The 18,005-nt window shown below is 42.3% G+C and overlaps 1 protein-coding gene across 1 annotated transcript in view; it reads right to left on the bottom strand.

Annotated features, from left to right (window-relative positions):
• Window positions 1-18,005, bottom strand: part of PEPD (peptidase D) — a 170,469-nt gene that overhangs the window by 119,125 nt on the left and 33,339 nt on the right. Inside the window, exon 7 of the mRNA XM_006167978.2 lies at window positions 235-279. Within this exon, the coding sequence (XP_006168040.1) occupies window positions 235-279 (45 nt within the window). The remainder of the gene's footprint in view (window positions 1-234; window positions 280-18,005) is intronic.

The raw sequence follows: 18,005 nt of genomic DNA, 5'->3' as shown, positions 1-18,005 counted from the left end.
TCTATGTGGAAAATGTCTCAAAAAAAAAAAAAAAGAAACAAAACAAACAAACAAAGAAACAAAACCAACCCAGCCAACTAACCAAAGAAACAAACAGAAAAGGGTAAGGAAGGAGGCTCTCAAGGTTGACTTTTGGCAGGACTCTCTGAGATGGGGTCAGTGGGAATAGCAGGGTCTCCCGACGCCATGAGCTGGGCACAAAAGATAACCAAAATGACCATAGACTGTACTCACCACTCAACAATCTCTGGATGAAGAATGGTATTGTTGACATTGAACCTATAGAGGAAAAAAAAAATCAAGGTCATTAGTTAATTCTATCATGTCCCAGTAAGGAATATCTCATTCAAGACATGTACATGGTGATCAAGTAAGGGCCCAAACTTTAACTTCCTGACTCCCTGACCTGCAGAAGGCCTTACTGTTCACTCCCTGCAGCAGACCTGGCAGCCTGGTTCATGTTCTCCCAGCATAATCAATTGAAGAACAAGCTTTTTGGCTACAAAACACCACCCCACTATCCCCATCAGGCAGACACTTGACTTCTGTTAAGTATGCCAACTTACATATAATGGGAGTACCAAAAGGATGGGAGACAGAGAAAGGAGCAGAAATAATATCTGAAAAAATAATGGCTGAAAACTGGGCAAGCTGATGGCATGGTAGTTAAGGTGGCTGAATCCACATGGCCAACTGCAGTTTTAGTCCTAAGCCTAGAGGCTTAAAATACACACCAGGCATGTGTGCGTGTGCCCAAAATTCCAAAAGGAGAATGGAGGAAAAGGGACTGCTTTCTCAACTTCTGCCCCTCATCTCTCTCTACCAAGCACACATGCCCTCTAGCAAATATTTTTTAAGTGCCTGAAAACTTCACCGACTTAATGAAAAACATTAATCTATAAATCCATAAAGCTCAGTGAACTCTAAGTAGGATAAATTCAAACAAATCCACGTATAGACACAACAAAATAAAAAAAGATAATACCCTGAAAGCAGCAAGAGAAAAGCAATTCATCACGTACGAGGGATCCTCAATAAGATTAATAGCTGCTTTCTTATTAAAATTTATGAAGGCAGATGATAGTGTGATGACACAAAGTGCTGAAAGAAAAAAAAAACTGTCAAAAAGCAATCTAGGGACTAGCAGATGGCATAATGGTTACATCGCTGGGCTCCCACGTAGTTGATCATGGTTTGAGTCCCGGATCCAGCAGCTTAAAACTCATGCTGGGCATTTGTGCATGCATGTCCAAGATCTCTAGAGAACAAAGAAGGGATTATGGGGTGGCCATCCCCCAGGGGGTGATTTCTTGCTTTCTGTCTCTATATTTCTGGCAAGTGCATGTGCCCTATAGGAAAAAAAAAAAATCTCTCTCTAAAAAAAAATAAAAGGCAGCCTATATCCAGCAAAATTATTCTTCAAAAATGAAGAAATATTCCAGATGAACAAAAACAAAGAATCTATCTCTCTTTTTTGGAGAGGGTTTTGCTATATGGTGCATGTGCTCGCCAGAAAGACAGAGACAGAGAGACAGAAAAAGAGAAATCACCCCCTAGGGGGATGGCCATGCCACAATCCCTTCTCCTCCATTCTCTTCTTGGGATCTTGGGCGGGCATGCATGCACACACACCCGGTATGAGTTTAAGCCAGCAGGTCCAGGACTCAAACTGTAGTAGACTTCATGGGAGTCCAGCAACATAGCTATTATGCCAACTGCTGCTCCCCAAAGAATTTATCTTTAACACTTCTATCCTACAAGAAATACTAAGGGAATCCTTCAAATTAAATAAAAGGACACTACAGAGTAACTTCAATGCATACAAAGGAAAAAAGGGTATTAGAAAAGGCCAATATAAAGACAGTATAAACGTATTTTTTGTTTGTAATTACTTTCTTTCTCCTACCTGACTTAGACACAACTGCATAAAGCAATTATAAATCTGTATTGATAAGCACACATTGTATAAAGATGTAATCTGTATGTATAACAGCACAAAGGGGGGCAGAAAATGAAGATATAAAGAGGCAAAAAAATTTTAACTATTGAAAATAATGCAAACTAGGTTTTTATAAGCTTGAAGGGTTCAATTATAATTCATATAATCAGTAAGAAAATAGCTAAAATATACAGACAAGGAAATGAGGAGGAAATTAAAATGGTACACAAAAAAAAAATCAAACACAGAACGAGGTAGTAACAGAGAAATTAAGGAACAAAAATAATAGAAGACAAATAGAAAACTAATTTTTAAATGACAGAAGTTCTTCTGTATTAATGATTACTTTAAATACAAATGGATTAAATTCTACAATTAAAGGGCAAGGATTGGCAGATGGATAAAAATATCATCCAACTATATGCTCTAAAGAAACAATATTTTACATGAAAAGACACAAATTAGCTGAAAGGATGAGAAAATATGTATTATACAAACAGAAACCAAAAAAGGGATGACCATAGCTATACTAACATCAGACAAAAAAGGCCTAAAATGAAAAGATTTATGAAAGATAAACAACATTTTGTAATAATAAAGTCAATCCATGAGGATGACATAACAATTACAAATATATATGCACCTAACAACAAAGCCCATGACAGATGAATCAAAGACTGAAAAAATGAAAGAAATGGACAATTCAACAGTAGTTGGGACTTCAATAATCTAAGTAATAGATAGAACAACTAGACAGAAGATCGACAAGTAAATAGAAGACTTGAACACTATAAACCAATCAGACCTAACACACATATCTAGAATACTCTATCCAACAAGAGAGAATATCCACTTTCTCAAGTACACATAAATCACTCTCCACAATAGACCATGTGTTAAGGAAACAAGTCCCAATATATTTTAATGGCCTGAAATCATACTAAATATGTCCTTTTACCATAACAGGATAAAAATAAGAAATCAATAAGAAAAGACAGAAAAATTCACAAGTATGTTGAAATCCAGCAATACACTCTTAATTAACCAATGGGTCAAGGAAGAAATCAGAAGGACATCTAGAAAATACTAAGACAAATGAAAATGAAAACACAACATACCAAAAATCACAGGAACAGAAGACAGAATATTAATACTAATGTTACTGAAATAAAAAGGATTATAATGAAATATGATAACAACTGGAACAGGTTGGATAACCTATTCAAAATATTAATGGATGAATTTCCTAAATGCACAAACTAAAAGAAAATCTGAATAGATTTTTAACAAGTAAAGAGATTAAATGAGTAATCGAAAATTTCTCACGATCAAAGGTCAAGACTAGATCTCTTCATTAGTGAATTCTACCAAATGTTTAAAGAAGAATTAAAGCCAAGCCTTCATAAACTGTTACAACACACAGAAGAGGAAGAATCACTTTTTGATTCATTCTGCAGAGTCAGTATTACCCTTTGATCAAAACTAGACAAATACACAAGGAAAAAAATGTTAAAAAACAAGTAAAAACTACAGAACAAAATCTCTTATGAATACAGACACAAAATTTTTCAACAAAATAGTAGCAAATAGAATCCATCAACATATAAAAAATTATATACACGTATAATGACCAAGTGGGATTTTTTTCTCAGCATGTGAGATTGCTTCAGCATATAAAAATCAATCAATGTAACACACTATATAAATAAATAGAATATAGAACAAAACTATTACATGAACACATCAATAGCTACAGAAAAAGCATCTGACAGGCTCCAACATCTTTCCATTATAAAAGTAACTCAATGACTAGGAAGTAAACTTCTCAATCTAATAAATACCATCTACAAAAAACCTACAGCTAACATCATATCGTACTTCGTGATGGAAAAATAAAGTTTTTCCTTAGCATGAGGAACAAGGCAAGGACATCTCCTCTCTCCATTTCTATTCAACATTATAGTACAGCTTCTAGTAACCAAGTAAGAAAAGGAAATAAGAGGCATCTAGATTGGAAAGGAAGAAATAAAACTCTATTTACAAATGACTTGATCTTAGTGTAGAAAAATCTAAGCAACACACACAGAGACACACCATTAGAGCTAATAAACAAGTTCAAGGTTGTAAGATATAGGATCAACATATAAAATCAATTGTATTTCGATACACTAGGAATAAACAATCTGGAAATAAAGTACAGATAAATCCATTTATGATAACATCAAAAGAATTAAATATTGGGGCCAGCAAATGGTGTAACAGTTATGTCACTGGACTCCCACATGGCCAACCACTGTTTGAGTCCCAGACCCGGTGGCTTAAAAATCATGTTGAGTGTGTGTGCATGTGTGCCCAAGCTCCTGGGAGGAGAATGAGGGAGAAGAGACTGTGGTGTGGCCATCCCGACTGGGGGATAATTTCTCACTTTTCCTTTCGCCATCTCTGTCTCTCTCTCTTTCTCTCTCTATAGCAAGAGTGCATGCAAGCTAAGGCAAAAACCTCTTTTAAAAAATTAAATATTTAGGAATAAAATTAACAAAAGAAGACTCACACATTAAGAAGTATAAAACATAGTTTTTTTGGGGGGAGGGGGAAGGTTTTTGCTATAGGGCACGTGCGCTCACCAGAAAGAGAGACAGAAAGCGAAAAATCGCCTCCTAGAGGGGATGGTCACGCCACAGTCCCTTCTCCATTCTCCTCTTGGGATCTTGGGCACGCAAGCACCTGTGCCCGGCATGAGTTTTAAGCTACCAGGTCTGAGACTCAAACTGCAGTTGACTACATGGGAGTCCAGTGACAAAGCCATTACTCCAACTGCTGGTCCCATAAAACATAGTTTTAAAAAACTAAAAAAGACCTAAATAAATGGGAGAACATTCCATGTTCATGAATTACAAGACTTAATACTATCATGATGTCAGTACTTTCCAAACTGACCTATAGATTTGATGCAATTTCTATCAAAATTCAAACTATCTTCTTTATAGAAATTTATAATTGATCCTAAAACTCATCTGAAATTTAAAATACCCAGAAGAGCCAAACAATCTTTATTATTATTATTATTATCATTATTATTTAATTTGCTCTAGGGCTCATGCACTCACCAGAGATTGAGAAAGGAAGCTGCCAGGTTCAGGAAGCTGCCAGGTTCAGGACTGGAACCACAGTCAGTCATGTGGCAGTCCAGCAGCTTAACTGCCATGCCACCTGCTGATCCGAGCCAAGAAATCTTTTTTTTTTTTTTTGAGGAGAGATTTTTTTGTTTTGCTATAGGGTGTGTGCACTCACCAGAGAGACAGAGACAGATAAGAAGTGAGAAATCACCCCCCAAGGAGAATGGTCACACTGCAATTTCTTCTCCTCCAGTCTCCTCTCGGGATTTTGGGTGCACACATGCATGCGCGTGCCTGGCCTGAGTTATAAGCCACCAGGTCTGTGACTCGAACTGTGGTCAGCTACATGGGAGTCCAGCAATGTAACCATTACGCCATCAGCTGATCCCAGTCACAATGGCCTTAAAGAAGAAAAATAGTTGGAGAACTGATATATCCTGATTAAAAAACTTACTGTAAATCTACAATAATCAAAACACTGTGGTGAGGCCAGCAGATAGCGTAATGGTTACATTGCTCGACTCCCATGTGGCTGACCATGGTTCAAGTCCTGGACCTGGAAGCTTGCAACTCACACTGGGCATGCATGTGTGTGCACCCAAGATCTCAAGAGGAGAATGGAAGAGAAGGGACTGTGGTGTGGCCATTCCCCCAGGGGGGTGATTTCTTGCTTTCTGTCTCTCTGTCTCTCCAGTGAGCACATGTGTACTATAGCAAAAATCTCTCTCAGAAAACAAAACAAAACAAAACTGTGGTACTGGCATAAGGATAAACATATAGATAAATGTAATTAATATTGTGGGTCCAAAAACAAATGCATACATCTATGGTCAACTGTGTTATGTTACTATGGCAAAATATACATAACATAAAATTTATCATTTTAACCATTTTAAAATGTACAATATAGTGGCATTAACTACACACACAACCGTCACCACCATGTATCTCCAGAACTTTTCATCATCCTATACTGAAACTCAATATCCATTGAACAGTAACATCCAATTCCTCCTTCCCATCCCATTCCCAGCTGCTAGTAACCACTGTTTCATTTTATGTCTCTATGAATTTGACTAGTTACCTCATATAAGTGAAATTATATGTACAATATTTGTCCTTGGTCAACTGACTTTTTTTTTGGAGAGGTTTTTGCTATAGGGCGCGTGTGCTTGCCAGACAGAGAGAGGCAGAGAGACAGAAAGCAAGAAATCACTCCCCAGGGGGGATGGCCACGCTGCAATCCCTTCTCCTCCATTCTCTTCTCGGGATCTTGGGCACGCACGCACATGCGCCCAGTGTGAGTTTTAAGCCACTGGGTCCAGGACACGAACCGCGGTCGACTACATGGGAGTCCAACGACATAGCCATTACGCTAACTGCTGGTCCCGGTCAACTGACTTTTGACAAGAATGCCAAGATAATCCAATGGAGGGGAAGATAGTCATTTCAACAAATGGTGCAGGAACAACCAGTTATCCACATTAAAAAAAAGAAGATCCTTACCTAACATGAAATACAAAAATTAAACCAAATCAAAGACCTAAATTAAGAGCTAAAACTATAAAACTCTTGGAAAAAAAACATGGGTGCAAATTGTTATGGCATTCGTTTCTTAGATACAACACCTAAAGTTCAAGCAACCAAAGGAAAAGAAAATGATTTTAACAAATTAAACATTTTTTGAGAGATTTTTGCTATAGGGTGCGTGCGCTTGCCAGACAGACAGAGAGAGACAGAGAGATAGAAAGCGAGAAATCACCCCCAGGGGGGATGGTCACACCACAATCCCTTCTCCTCCATTCTCCTCTCGGGATCTTGGGCACGCACGCACACGGCGCCTGGCGTGAGTTTTAAGCCACCGGGTCCGGGATGCGAACCGCGGTTGACTATGTGGGAGTCCAGCGACATAGCCATTACGCTAACTGCTGGTTCCCCAAATTAAACATTTTTATCTATCAAAGACACCATCAAGAAAGTGAAAAGACAACCCACACAACAGGAGAAAATTCTGCAAATCATACAGGTCTCATAATTAGAATATAAAAAGAACTTTTAAAACTGAAAAATGAGGGGCCAGCAGATGATACAGTGGCTAAGGTGCTGCACTCCCACATGGCTGACCACAGTTCAAGTCCCAGACCCAGACGCTTGAGGTACATATGTATGCATGCCCAAAATCCTGAGAAGAGAATGGAGGAGACAGGATTGTGGTATAGCCATGCCCCCTTGGGGGTGATTTCTCACTGTCTGTCTCTATATATGTCTCTCTGTCTCTCCAGCAAGCGTGCAAACCCTATAGCAAAAATCTCTCTTAAAAGAAAAAAAAAAAGGACTAGGACAACTGAAGATTTTCTGCCCAGACTTCATCCTTCCATCCCCTAGATCTAGCCAGGACAAACCAATCACTGGCCATCTATCTTTGAGTTCTGAGCAGCCCCTTTCAGGGACTAAGGCAACTAAAGATTTTCTTTCTCCCCAGACTTCATGCTCCTGCTCCCCAGATCTAGCCAGGGTCAGAGTAATCCCCAATTTCCATGGAATCTGCTGCATAAAGAGAAAAATGATACCACTTAGAGATTGCATATCATCTCCTCCTGTATGCCTCTGAATGCTCAAATTTAACTCCAGAAACTATGGGAAAATGTATAATCCATCAGATGACCAGAAACCACTGCAAAGGCACAAAAAATATGAAAAGTCAAGAAAATATCTCTCCCCTAAGGGAAAAGAATAATTCTTCACCCTCCAGACAATACAAGGGAACTCATGGAAATGTCAGATAAAGAATTTTAAATATTCATAGTGACAAAGCTAACAGAAATGCAAGATAAGAGAGACAACAAACTCCAGAAGATGTAGGAGGTGAGGAAGTTCTTGCAAGATCTCAAAGAGGAAATACACACCATAAAAAAAGAATCAAACAGAACTGTTAAAGATGAAGGCTGTAATACAGACAATCAAAACCTGCCTTGAATGTATTAAAAGCAGATTAGATCATGCAGAAGATCAAATCTCATACATAAAAGATAGAACCTCTGACCTAGAAAAATTCACCAAAAGACTGAGAAAATAACCCCCCAAAATGAGAATAATATACGAGTAATACTGGATACCACTAAACACCCAAACGTCCAAATCATCAGTATCCCAGAAGGTAAAGAAATTAATAAGGACATTGATAATCTAGTCCATGAAATACTGGAAGAAAACTTCCCAGACCTACAGAGGTACTCAAATATCCAGACCCAAGAAATACAAAGGACCCTACAAAGAATCAACCCAAGAAGATCTTCTCCAAAGCACATCATAGCCAGATTGACCAAAACCACAGACAGAAACAAGATACTAAAATTAGTAAGAGAGAAACATCAAGTTACTTTCGAAGACTATCCCATCAGGCTAACATTGGACCTCTCATTGGAAACAATGCAAGCAAAGAAAGAATGGGGAAATATATTCAGTGTTAAGTGAAAAACAATTTCAACCAAGAATACTATACCCAGCAAGACTGTCCTTCATATGGGAAGAAAAGACAAAAACACTCTCAGATAAACAAAACTTGAAAGAATTTAACAACAAGAGGCCAGCTCTCCAAGATGTGCTGAAGGAAGTGATATACCAAGAAAACTAAAGTCGGACATACAGAAATAAAGAGTCCAAAAAAAACAACCAAGAAAATGGCCAGCCTAATGGTAGGGACAAGTCCAGAATTGAATGTTAACTTCCAGAATTTAAATGGAAAGGTCAGACCATAGTAACACTGCAAATACAATAGAAGAGAGATTAATTACATGAAACTGAACTGGAGAAATAGAATGTTATGACTTTTGACTAAAACATTACTGATTTTCCTCTATGCTTTGTTTTCCAAATTTAAGGATTTTTGTCTTCTCTTGAACTGTTGATAGGTTCATCTACCTACTGTTTGAATGGAATTCTAACCTTTTTCCTGGTTTTAAGTCTTAAGCAAATTTCTCTTAACATTTTTTATTTTGATCTATTAAAACTAAAACTTTTTCTTGAAATTAAAAAAAAGGTGTTAAGGGACCAGCAGTTGGCATAATGATTATGTTACTGGACTCCCAAGTAATCAACCGCAGCTCGAGTCCCAGAACTGGTGGCCTAAAGTCACACCACGCACGTGTGCATGTGTGCCCAAGATCCTGAGAGGAGAATGGAGAAAGGATTGCAGCGTGGCCACCCCCCGGGGAGTGATTTCTCGCTTCTTGTCTCTCTGTCTTTCTGGCAAGTGCACATGCCCTATAGCAAAAACCTCTCCAAAAGAAAAGAAAAGTGTTTTAAAAAAATACCTATTTAATGACTACAGTAAGCTATATAGCCCCAGCTAGGTGCTATTTTATAGTATGTTCATTCTACTCACTGAGGTTTATGCCTAAAGTCAGACATGTGTTCATAGAGATGTATGTATCAGCTATGCTTAGTATTGAAAGCATTTAGATTAAGGTCTTTAGTGAATCAATAAAATGTGGCAGGGAAAAAGCATAGAAAGCAACTGTAGATATCAGAGACAGTGTGGGAGAAGGGTAGGAAATGGCAGAGGGTGAGAGGCAGGGAATCAAGACGGGGGGAGCAAAATAAATAAGAAACAAGGAATGGAAAATTATGTGTTGATGATAAGACATCATGGTAATATGGTAATATCATGGTAATATGGTAATATGCTTGATTGAGCCAATATACCCTGAATTCTGGATGGAAAATATCATTTTGTATACTGTAATGATATACAGTGAATGAATGTAAATAAATAAATTTTTAAACAAAAAACAAAACTCAACAACAAAAAGACAACCTAATTTAAAAATGGGCAATGGATTTGATTAAAAATTTCAGCAAAGATATAAAAACAATCAAACAGAGAAGGAAAGATGTTCAGTATCATTAGCTGTCATTAAAGTGCAAGTAAAAACTATAATAAGATACTAGTTCACAGCCACTAAGAAGGCTAAATAAAAAATAGGTAACAAGTGTTGGTAAGGATGTGGAGAAACTGAATTCCTCATCCATTGCTAATAGCAATGTAAACTGGTATAGTTGCTTTGGAAAATAGTTTTCCAAAGTTAGAGTTAACCATATGACCCAACAATTTCACTCCTAGGTATATACCCAAAAGAATTGAAAGCATGTGTTCATACAAAAACTTTTAATCAGTGTTCATACCAGTATTACTCAAAATAGCCAAAAGGTGAAGCAACTTAAGTATCTACCAAGTGACGACCTAGATGGATTATGTACACATAGAAAAGTTTTCTGCCATAAAAATGAGCAAAGTACTGATTCATACTGCAATGTGGATGAATCTTGAAAATATGCTAAGTGAAAAAAATCAGACACAAAAGGCCACATTTAGTATTATTCCATTTACATCAAATGTCAGAGTAGGCAAATCCATAAAGACAGAAAGTAGACTAGTGGTTGCTAGTGACCATGGGAATGGAGAAATGGAAAGTGACCATAAATGGGTATATAGTTTCTTCTTGAGTGATGAAAATTTTCTAAAATCAATTGTGATGATGGTTATACAACTCCGTGAACATATAAAAATGACTTAAAGTATGTAGATCAGCTCACTAGCACAACAGTTAAATGTGTGCATCGAACACTGGATCCTGCGTGGCCAATTACAATTGAAATCCTAGCCCTGGTGGCTTGAAAAACATACTGGGCATGTGTGCATACATGTCCAAAATCCTGAAGAGATGGAGAATGAAGGAAAAGAGACACTAGCATGACTATCCCTCACATCTCAGCCATTAGGGAGTGCTTTCTCCCTCTCTGTGGCAAGTGCATATTCTTCCTTGCAATTGAAAAAAAAGTAAGAAATTGTAAGGTTTGTGACATTATATCCTATAAAGCTGTTCAAAAAATAATTACTGAATTATGCACATAATTTTGATATATGTAAATTTTATTTCAATAAAGCTGATTTATAAAAATTAACAGAACAGAAAGGAAAAATAGATAAATCCATAAGCATGGTTTGAGATTCACATACTCCTTACCCTAATAGAGTAAGCAAACAGAGAAATCAGGGAAGATGTAGAAGATATGAACAATATAATTAACCAAGTTAACTGAAAACGCTATAGTCAACAAATGCAGAACACATGCTCTCTTTAAGTGTTCATTCCATAAAGATCATAAAGCTAAAAGTTTCAATACATTTCAAAGGGTTGAGATACAGAGAATGTTCACTGATCACAGTAGATTCACACTAGCAACTAGTAACAGAAAGAAAAGTATAAAATTGCAAATTATTTCGAAATTAAGCAATAGACTTCCAAATGTCTAGTATTCAAAGACAAATATCATAATAAATTAGAAAATAAAAACATGAGATGTCATAATTTGTGAAATGCAGCTAAAGTAGTTCTTAAAGGAAAACTAATAGTCTAAAATATATAGTAAAAAAGAACACTATATGAAAATCTATGACCCTCTATAATCTCCTATGAAACTCTTCAGAACTTCCACCCTAAGAATGCTAATTTCTTCCTTTTCAAGAAGCTAGAGGAAACGTAAATAAATAAATAAAACCTAAAGAAATTAGAATAACATTCTGAAGAGTAGAAATTAGACCCAGTCACAGGAGTGCACACTAGACACTGCTGCTTGGTAGGCTGAGGCCACATGGAAGGTCTGGGTTTGATTTCCAGCACAATGGCACATGCCTGTAGCCCAAACTACTTGGGAAGCTGAGGCAGGAAGATTGCAAACTTGCAGCCAGCATGGGCAACATAGCAAGACTCTGGCTGTAAAAGTCATGTATGGTGGTACATGCCTGTGGTCCCAGCTACTCATGAGACTGACACAGGAGGATTGTGACACAGCATGGCCCTTTTTAAAGCACATACACATACACAGACACAGAAATCAATGACATAAAAAGCAAACACAATAAGAGAGACATCTACAAAGCCAAAGGGTGTTATTTGATAAGATGAATATAATTTAAAAAGGTGACCCCATAAGACAAAAGGATCAGGTCAGGGCATATCCCTGACACAAAAGAGCCATGTGTGACCCAGTGCTCAAGCTAGTGGTAAGACAACCAGAGAAGAACATGGCCCAGGACAACATACAGGTCTCAGCAGAGAAGCCTTCGAAAGCCTTCAATCCTCCAAGATCTGCTCCATCTCAGATCCAGACACCAGGCATAATCAAGCACAGGGTTGGGACTTCCGGTGCCCTACAAACCAGGGACTCTCCATGGTCTCATTACTGGTGCTTGACAACACCTACCTAATGCCATGACTGTGAGGCTAGCAGTCCTACTCCTGGCTGAGCCAGCTGAGTGAGGGCAGGGATGGGGAGAGAAGAGAGAAGGGGGCACTAGCAGGCTGAGAGGCTTTGAGACCTCTGAAGCTTTCAGGATCACTAACTACACAAACAAGACTACTTAATTCAAAGTCAACCTAAATGTTGTTGAATCAAAGCCCTACTTGTGAGATATCAAAGAGACTACAGGCAGCCAGCATGGTTCACTGTGAAGCACAGAGCAGCAGATGACATAAATCAAGGTGACAGAATAGACTCTGTCTTTCTTTTTGCCAAATGTCATTCTGACATTAGCAAAAGAAATGGCCTATCTACCCAATAGCCAAACACACTAGCAAAATTTTACTTCACACAATGTATATATACACGTGTGTGTACACACAAGCAGCACAGGTATCCACCTAGAAAAGAGCCACACACTCAGAGACACACACAAAGGAAATGTACACAGAAAATACACACACATTCCGATGTGCATCTACTCAGACACACATAAAGATCTACACACACATAGGTTGATAGATACCAACAGACTCCCATAGAAACATGCAGACTAATGTGCACAGACTCACAAACACATAGTCAGACTCAAAAACATATTCAGACAGAGAAACACACTCAGACACACACAGAACAGCCCAAACAGTATGGACAGGTTTACCTCCAGGTACTAAGATCTGGATATTCCCTGCGTTTGCCTCTGTGTTAGTTAGCATTTCTACAATAAGCATATATGTTAAGTGCATAAACATAACAACAAAGCCCACCAGTGCCTGTGAAGGTGGGAGGGAGATCTGGAAGCAGAGGGTAATTTCCTGGTGGGCTCTAGCATGGAATCACGAAAGCCTAGTAGTGTGGCCCAACCCTCTGCCCCAGGCCTCTGGTTTCCCACCTAGAGTCTCTAATCCAATGGCAAAAGCAGTGCCCGCCATTCTCCCCCGACAGTACCACTGTAAGGGGGCTGGGTCAGGCTCTGGCCTCTTTAGGCTCCCTCCTCTCATGGAGATTTCCGTGGGTCATATTGGAAACCCAATTCCAAGCTTTTGTTTTTTCAGTTTTGCTACAGGGCACAGGCACTTGCAAAAGAGAGAGAGAGAGAGATCACCCCATCCACCCCCAGGGAGAAGGACATATCGCAATCCCTTCTCCTCCCATCTCATAGGGATTTTGGCCACACATGCACATGCATCCAGCATGCTTTTCAAGCTGAGCTGCCGGGTCTGAGACTCGAACCACACAGCCTTGTGGGATCCAGAGCTTTTTTTTTTTTTTTTTTTTAAGAGGTTTTTGCTATAGGGTGCGTGCACTCACCAGACAGACAGAGACAGAGAGACAGAAAGCAAGAAATCATCCCCCAGGGGGGATGGTCACACCACAATCCCTTCTCCTCCATTCTCCTCTCGGGATCTTGGGCACACACGCAAACGCGCCCGGCGTGAGTTTTTTAAGCCACCAGGTCCGGGATGCGAACCGCGGTAGACTACATGGGAGTCCAGCAACATAGCCATTATGCTAACTGCTGGTCTCGGGATCCAGCGCCTTAAACCTCCATGCCACCTGGCTGGCCCACCAATCCTAAATATTAACTTGACAGGCACATTAACAGTAACCAGAAAGCCATGGTTCCCAAACCACAAATTGCCATTTTGCTGTAATCGTCAAGTTTTAATAATGTTCCTCTACTTCTTGGGTTTTGAAAGTCCCATCTTTGAATATTAATATTCTTGCATTAACAACCTCCAAATTCAGCATTTCATATTTAACTGCTTATTTAAATGGAATTAATTTGTAACCAATTGTCTTCAAATATGCAAGGCAATTTAAGTAAATGCCAAAAGATAAGAAATATGCTTATCCTGAATAACCAGCTGATGTAAAATATGGATCCTATTTCTCTCTCAGACAACCAAATCAAACAGTGCTCTGTAACTCACTGCCCCAGCCTAGGGCTCCTGGGCAGATTCTGCCAGTCTAGGAGAGAACTGACTCCTGCCAGGAGGACACCCCCATTAAGCTGCGCAGTTCAATGCATGGGTAGCCTTCACCTCAGCTGCATGGCTCCCAATACTACCTCGTTCCCTTTGCAATCAGTCAGTCCCTCTCCTCGTCCCCCCACCCCAAATCCCCTCTAAAATCTACCTCCTTAGATGATAGCAACGATCCGTCATGTCTGACTTTGCTCCCAGCCTTCAGGAACAGAATGCTCTAGGCAGCCTTGTGCCCACAACCTGCAGGAAGAAGCCTCAAGTCCTCTTCCCTGCAGGGCCACCTTCCTCATCTCAGCTTTCCTAGCCTCAGTCCACAGACCAGTCTGCGCCATGCCCTGGCCAGGGCCTGCCTAAGAATGACTGATCCGACCCATACACTGTGTCCTTCAGTCAGAGCCCACAGCAAGGTCTGCTCCTTCCAAATCTTTCCTGGACTTGTCAGAGCAGATGGTCCCCACCTGCTCCCTTTGCCCCACTGCAGTCACACCAAGCCATACACTGAGTGTACCCAGTAGCCCCACGCCACAAGGAACTTTCTCGAGCCTTGTACATGTCCACCCCCATCCACCTCTGCTTCCTTGTTCTCTCTATCCCAGCCCCCACTGTCCCCACCACTGGGAGGCCCATCATATTCCCAGCTCTCGGTAGCAGGTGGCCTGGCCCTGACCTGGGGAGGCTGAGAAAGGTCTGAGGCCAAGGCTGAGCCAACATGGGACAGACCCCAAGGCAGATGATCCCAAGAAGCCACATTTGGAGAGGTCGCAGGCCAACTGCCCAGCTGGACCTAGGAAGAATGGACACGTGGGGGTCGCTGTTCTACCACAAGCTTCCTCCTTCCTGCAGGCCAAGGAGTAAAGGTGGCCTGGATTAGCCCTCAGGTCAAAGATCCAAGGAACAGGTGCTTCTGAGAAGTTCAAAAGGGTCATAAGTAAAAAGTCTAGGAATAAGGAGCTTCATTAGGGCTGTGGGAGGAGATTGGGGACAGAGCAGTTGTGTTGGAAAGCAGGATGACAGCAACATTCATCTTGTTTAGGAAACGGGCTATTATTATCCCAGCCAACAGCTGGGGACGCACTCGGCAGGTAGGCCTGCGGTCACTGAGCCGCAATGGCCTTGAGGACAAGGTCTCTTCTCAGCCTGGCACTGAGGCCAGGAGGGGACAGAGCCAAGATGCTGGCAGCCTGGTGGGTGGAGGCAGGAGGCTAGGCTGCACCAGGGCCTGAGAACACATGACTTTACATTGGCAGAGGCTGGGGGCCCCTGGAGGCAAGGGTCAGGGACCCCAGGTCGGTGCTCAGGGCGTGTATGGTAGGGGGCGCCTATCCAAGACTCCAGTCCTAGTGGAGCAAGCCCTGAGGTAGAGTTACACAAGGGTGACACAGTGACCTTGCTTGACACAGTGAGATGTAGCAAGCCCACAAGTGACAAGGCAGGGAAGGAGTACCTCAAGCAGGCCAGGAGACCCCAAAATGAAGAGACTAGTGCAACAACTCACCTGCAGCACACAGGCCAAGTCAGAGAATGCCAGGCAGCCTGCTATGTGGGTGTGGAAACTAATACACCTAGCATCTGGCATGAAGGGGCAGTTTCCACCAGCCTACCAGCTGAGGGGCCAGGGAGCACCCCCAGTCATCTGGACCGGATGAGGGGTTGAGCAGGTAGCAGTCCAGTCCCTGGGGAAACGGTGCAAAATGATGTATCTCAGATGGTGACTAGGTGGGGCTGTGCATCTGCAGGACACAGGCTCCTCTAGGTTCTTGGCAGGGGCCGTGAGTACTCAGCAGAGTGGCTGGGGGAAGAGGCTGGGGTCTACATACTGGAAGAGGGTTAGAGTTCACAGCAGAAGTCCTCCCAGTGGAATGGGATAAGGCCTTGGCTTCCTGCTGCCCACAGACAGTGACAATGCACCTGGGGCAGCCTAGGCCCCACACCTCCCTCAGAGAGCAGCCAACAGAGCTCTGCCTCAGGGCCATAACCTGAGCTCCCACCAAGGAACTCCACCCAGCACCCACCAGACCTGGCCCTGAGAGTATTCACCACTCTTTGGCAGAAACCTCTGGAGGCTGCCAGTAAAGACCCCACAACTGAGAGACCCCCACGGCTGAGAGGCCCCGCAGCTCACACTGAAGAATCTTGTAATCAGTGATCCTGAAGTGACTGGCCCATTGTACAAGTGAGGGGACTGAGGCCAAGAGGAGCAACAAAACCCGATGGAAGTCTGCTTGTGGGTAACCCCTGCCTGAGCACCAGCTCTGCCCTGGGCTCCAGTATGACCTCCTTGAAACTCCGCAAGCACCACATTCCATGTGGGGAAGCTGAGGCTCCAAGGGCAAGCAAGTTGCCAAGGTCACAGAGCCAGCCAGTGAGGGCTCCCTCCTCCCAGTTCAAGGCCCTCCCCATGAGGCAGGAACCAGAGCATTGGTCGAGGAAGGTCAACAGGGCATGGTGGTGCCAGCACCTGGCAGTGCTATGGGGGCATGAGGAGGCCAGGCCCCTTATGGGACAGGCAGCAGCAGCTGGGCCTGCACCCCCTCCAAGATCCTAGGTAGAAACAGTGCTTCCACGGCCAGCATTCTAACAAGCTGGGCTGATGGCTGCTAGGCACAGGAGGCAGGGCCACTCTGGGGAATTTCCGAGAGGATGTGGAGATTTGTGCAAAGAGGAGCCATCCTGATCCCCGCTTTTCCTGCCCCATCGCTCCTGCAGTGGGGGAAGTGATACATATTTATGAGCTCATAATCCCTCCTAATCACCCCTACATCACACATACGCACAGATTCTCGCAGCTCAGGCTCATACATAATTATAAGCCGGATCCTCCATCACTGCCTCCGTCGACCAAAGGACAGCAGAGGACGCAGCGGCTGCAGAGTGCATGTGGTGGGAGGGGGCTGGAGACCCACGTACAGGAGCATGGGCCAGGAGGTGGCCGCTGTCCACTCAGCAGCTTGGAGGAGGAGGGGCCTCTCCTCCTGGGCTCATCTGCTGCAGTGTTGGCCCACAGACACTCACACAGCTGGCAGGCTGCACTCTCTGGAGACCACAAGGTGAGGGGTGACAAGGAGTGGCAGGTGCTGCTCTCCCTGTGCCCCATATCTGCCCTTCTGCCTGGAGAGGCCTAGAAAGGGGATCTGCTTTCTAAGCCAGTCTGGAGGCTTGGACTGGAGTTAAGCTGAGGAGGGAAGGCAAGTATAGGCAGTCTACTTAGGACTGAGGCGGCAGGGCTAGAGAGGTGAGTGGCTAGGACCGTACAGTGACAGGCGTGATAACAAAGACCTCGAGAGCTCAGAGCAGGTCCCCAGAGAGAAAACCAACACCCTTGCACCTGCACAACAGCCAGAGCCCCCCAAGCCCTTTCATTGCACAGCAAGACAGAGAAAGGGCATCCAGCCTTAAAGTGAAAGTCAAGGTGGGCCCAGTCACAGCGGCATGCAGTAACAATGGTGTCATGTCAGGCTGGGGGGGCTACGTGACAGACCATGGGTTCAAGTCCCAAGTTGGGTCTGAAAATATGCTCGATACACAGACAGGCACCCAGGATCCTGAGGAGCTGGAGGACTAGGGAAAGGGTCTCACGGTGTGACGAGACCCTCTTGAGGGTGCTTTTCTCTCTAGCTCGTGCTATCAGAGGGAAAAAAAAAAAAAAAAAAAAAACACCAA

Source organism: Tupaia chinensis, unplaced genomic scaffold, assembly GCF_000334495.1.
Source record: "Tupaia chinensis unplaced genomic scaffold, TupChi_1.0 Scaffold145396_1, whole genome shotgun sequence".
NCBI lineage: Eukaryota > Metazoa > Chordata > Mammalia > Scandentia > Tupaiidae > Tupaia > Tupaia belangeri.
Note: the sequence above shows the minus strand (reverse complement) of the source record. Positions and strands in the feature narration are given on the sequence as shown.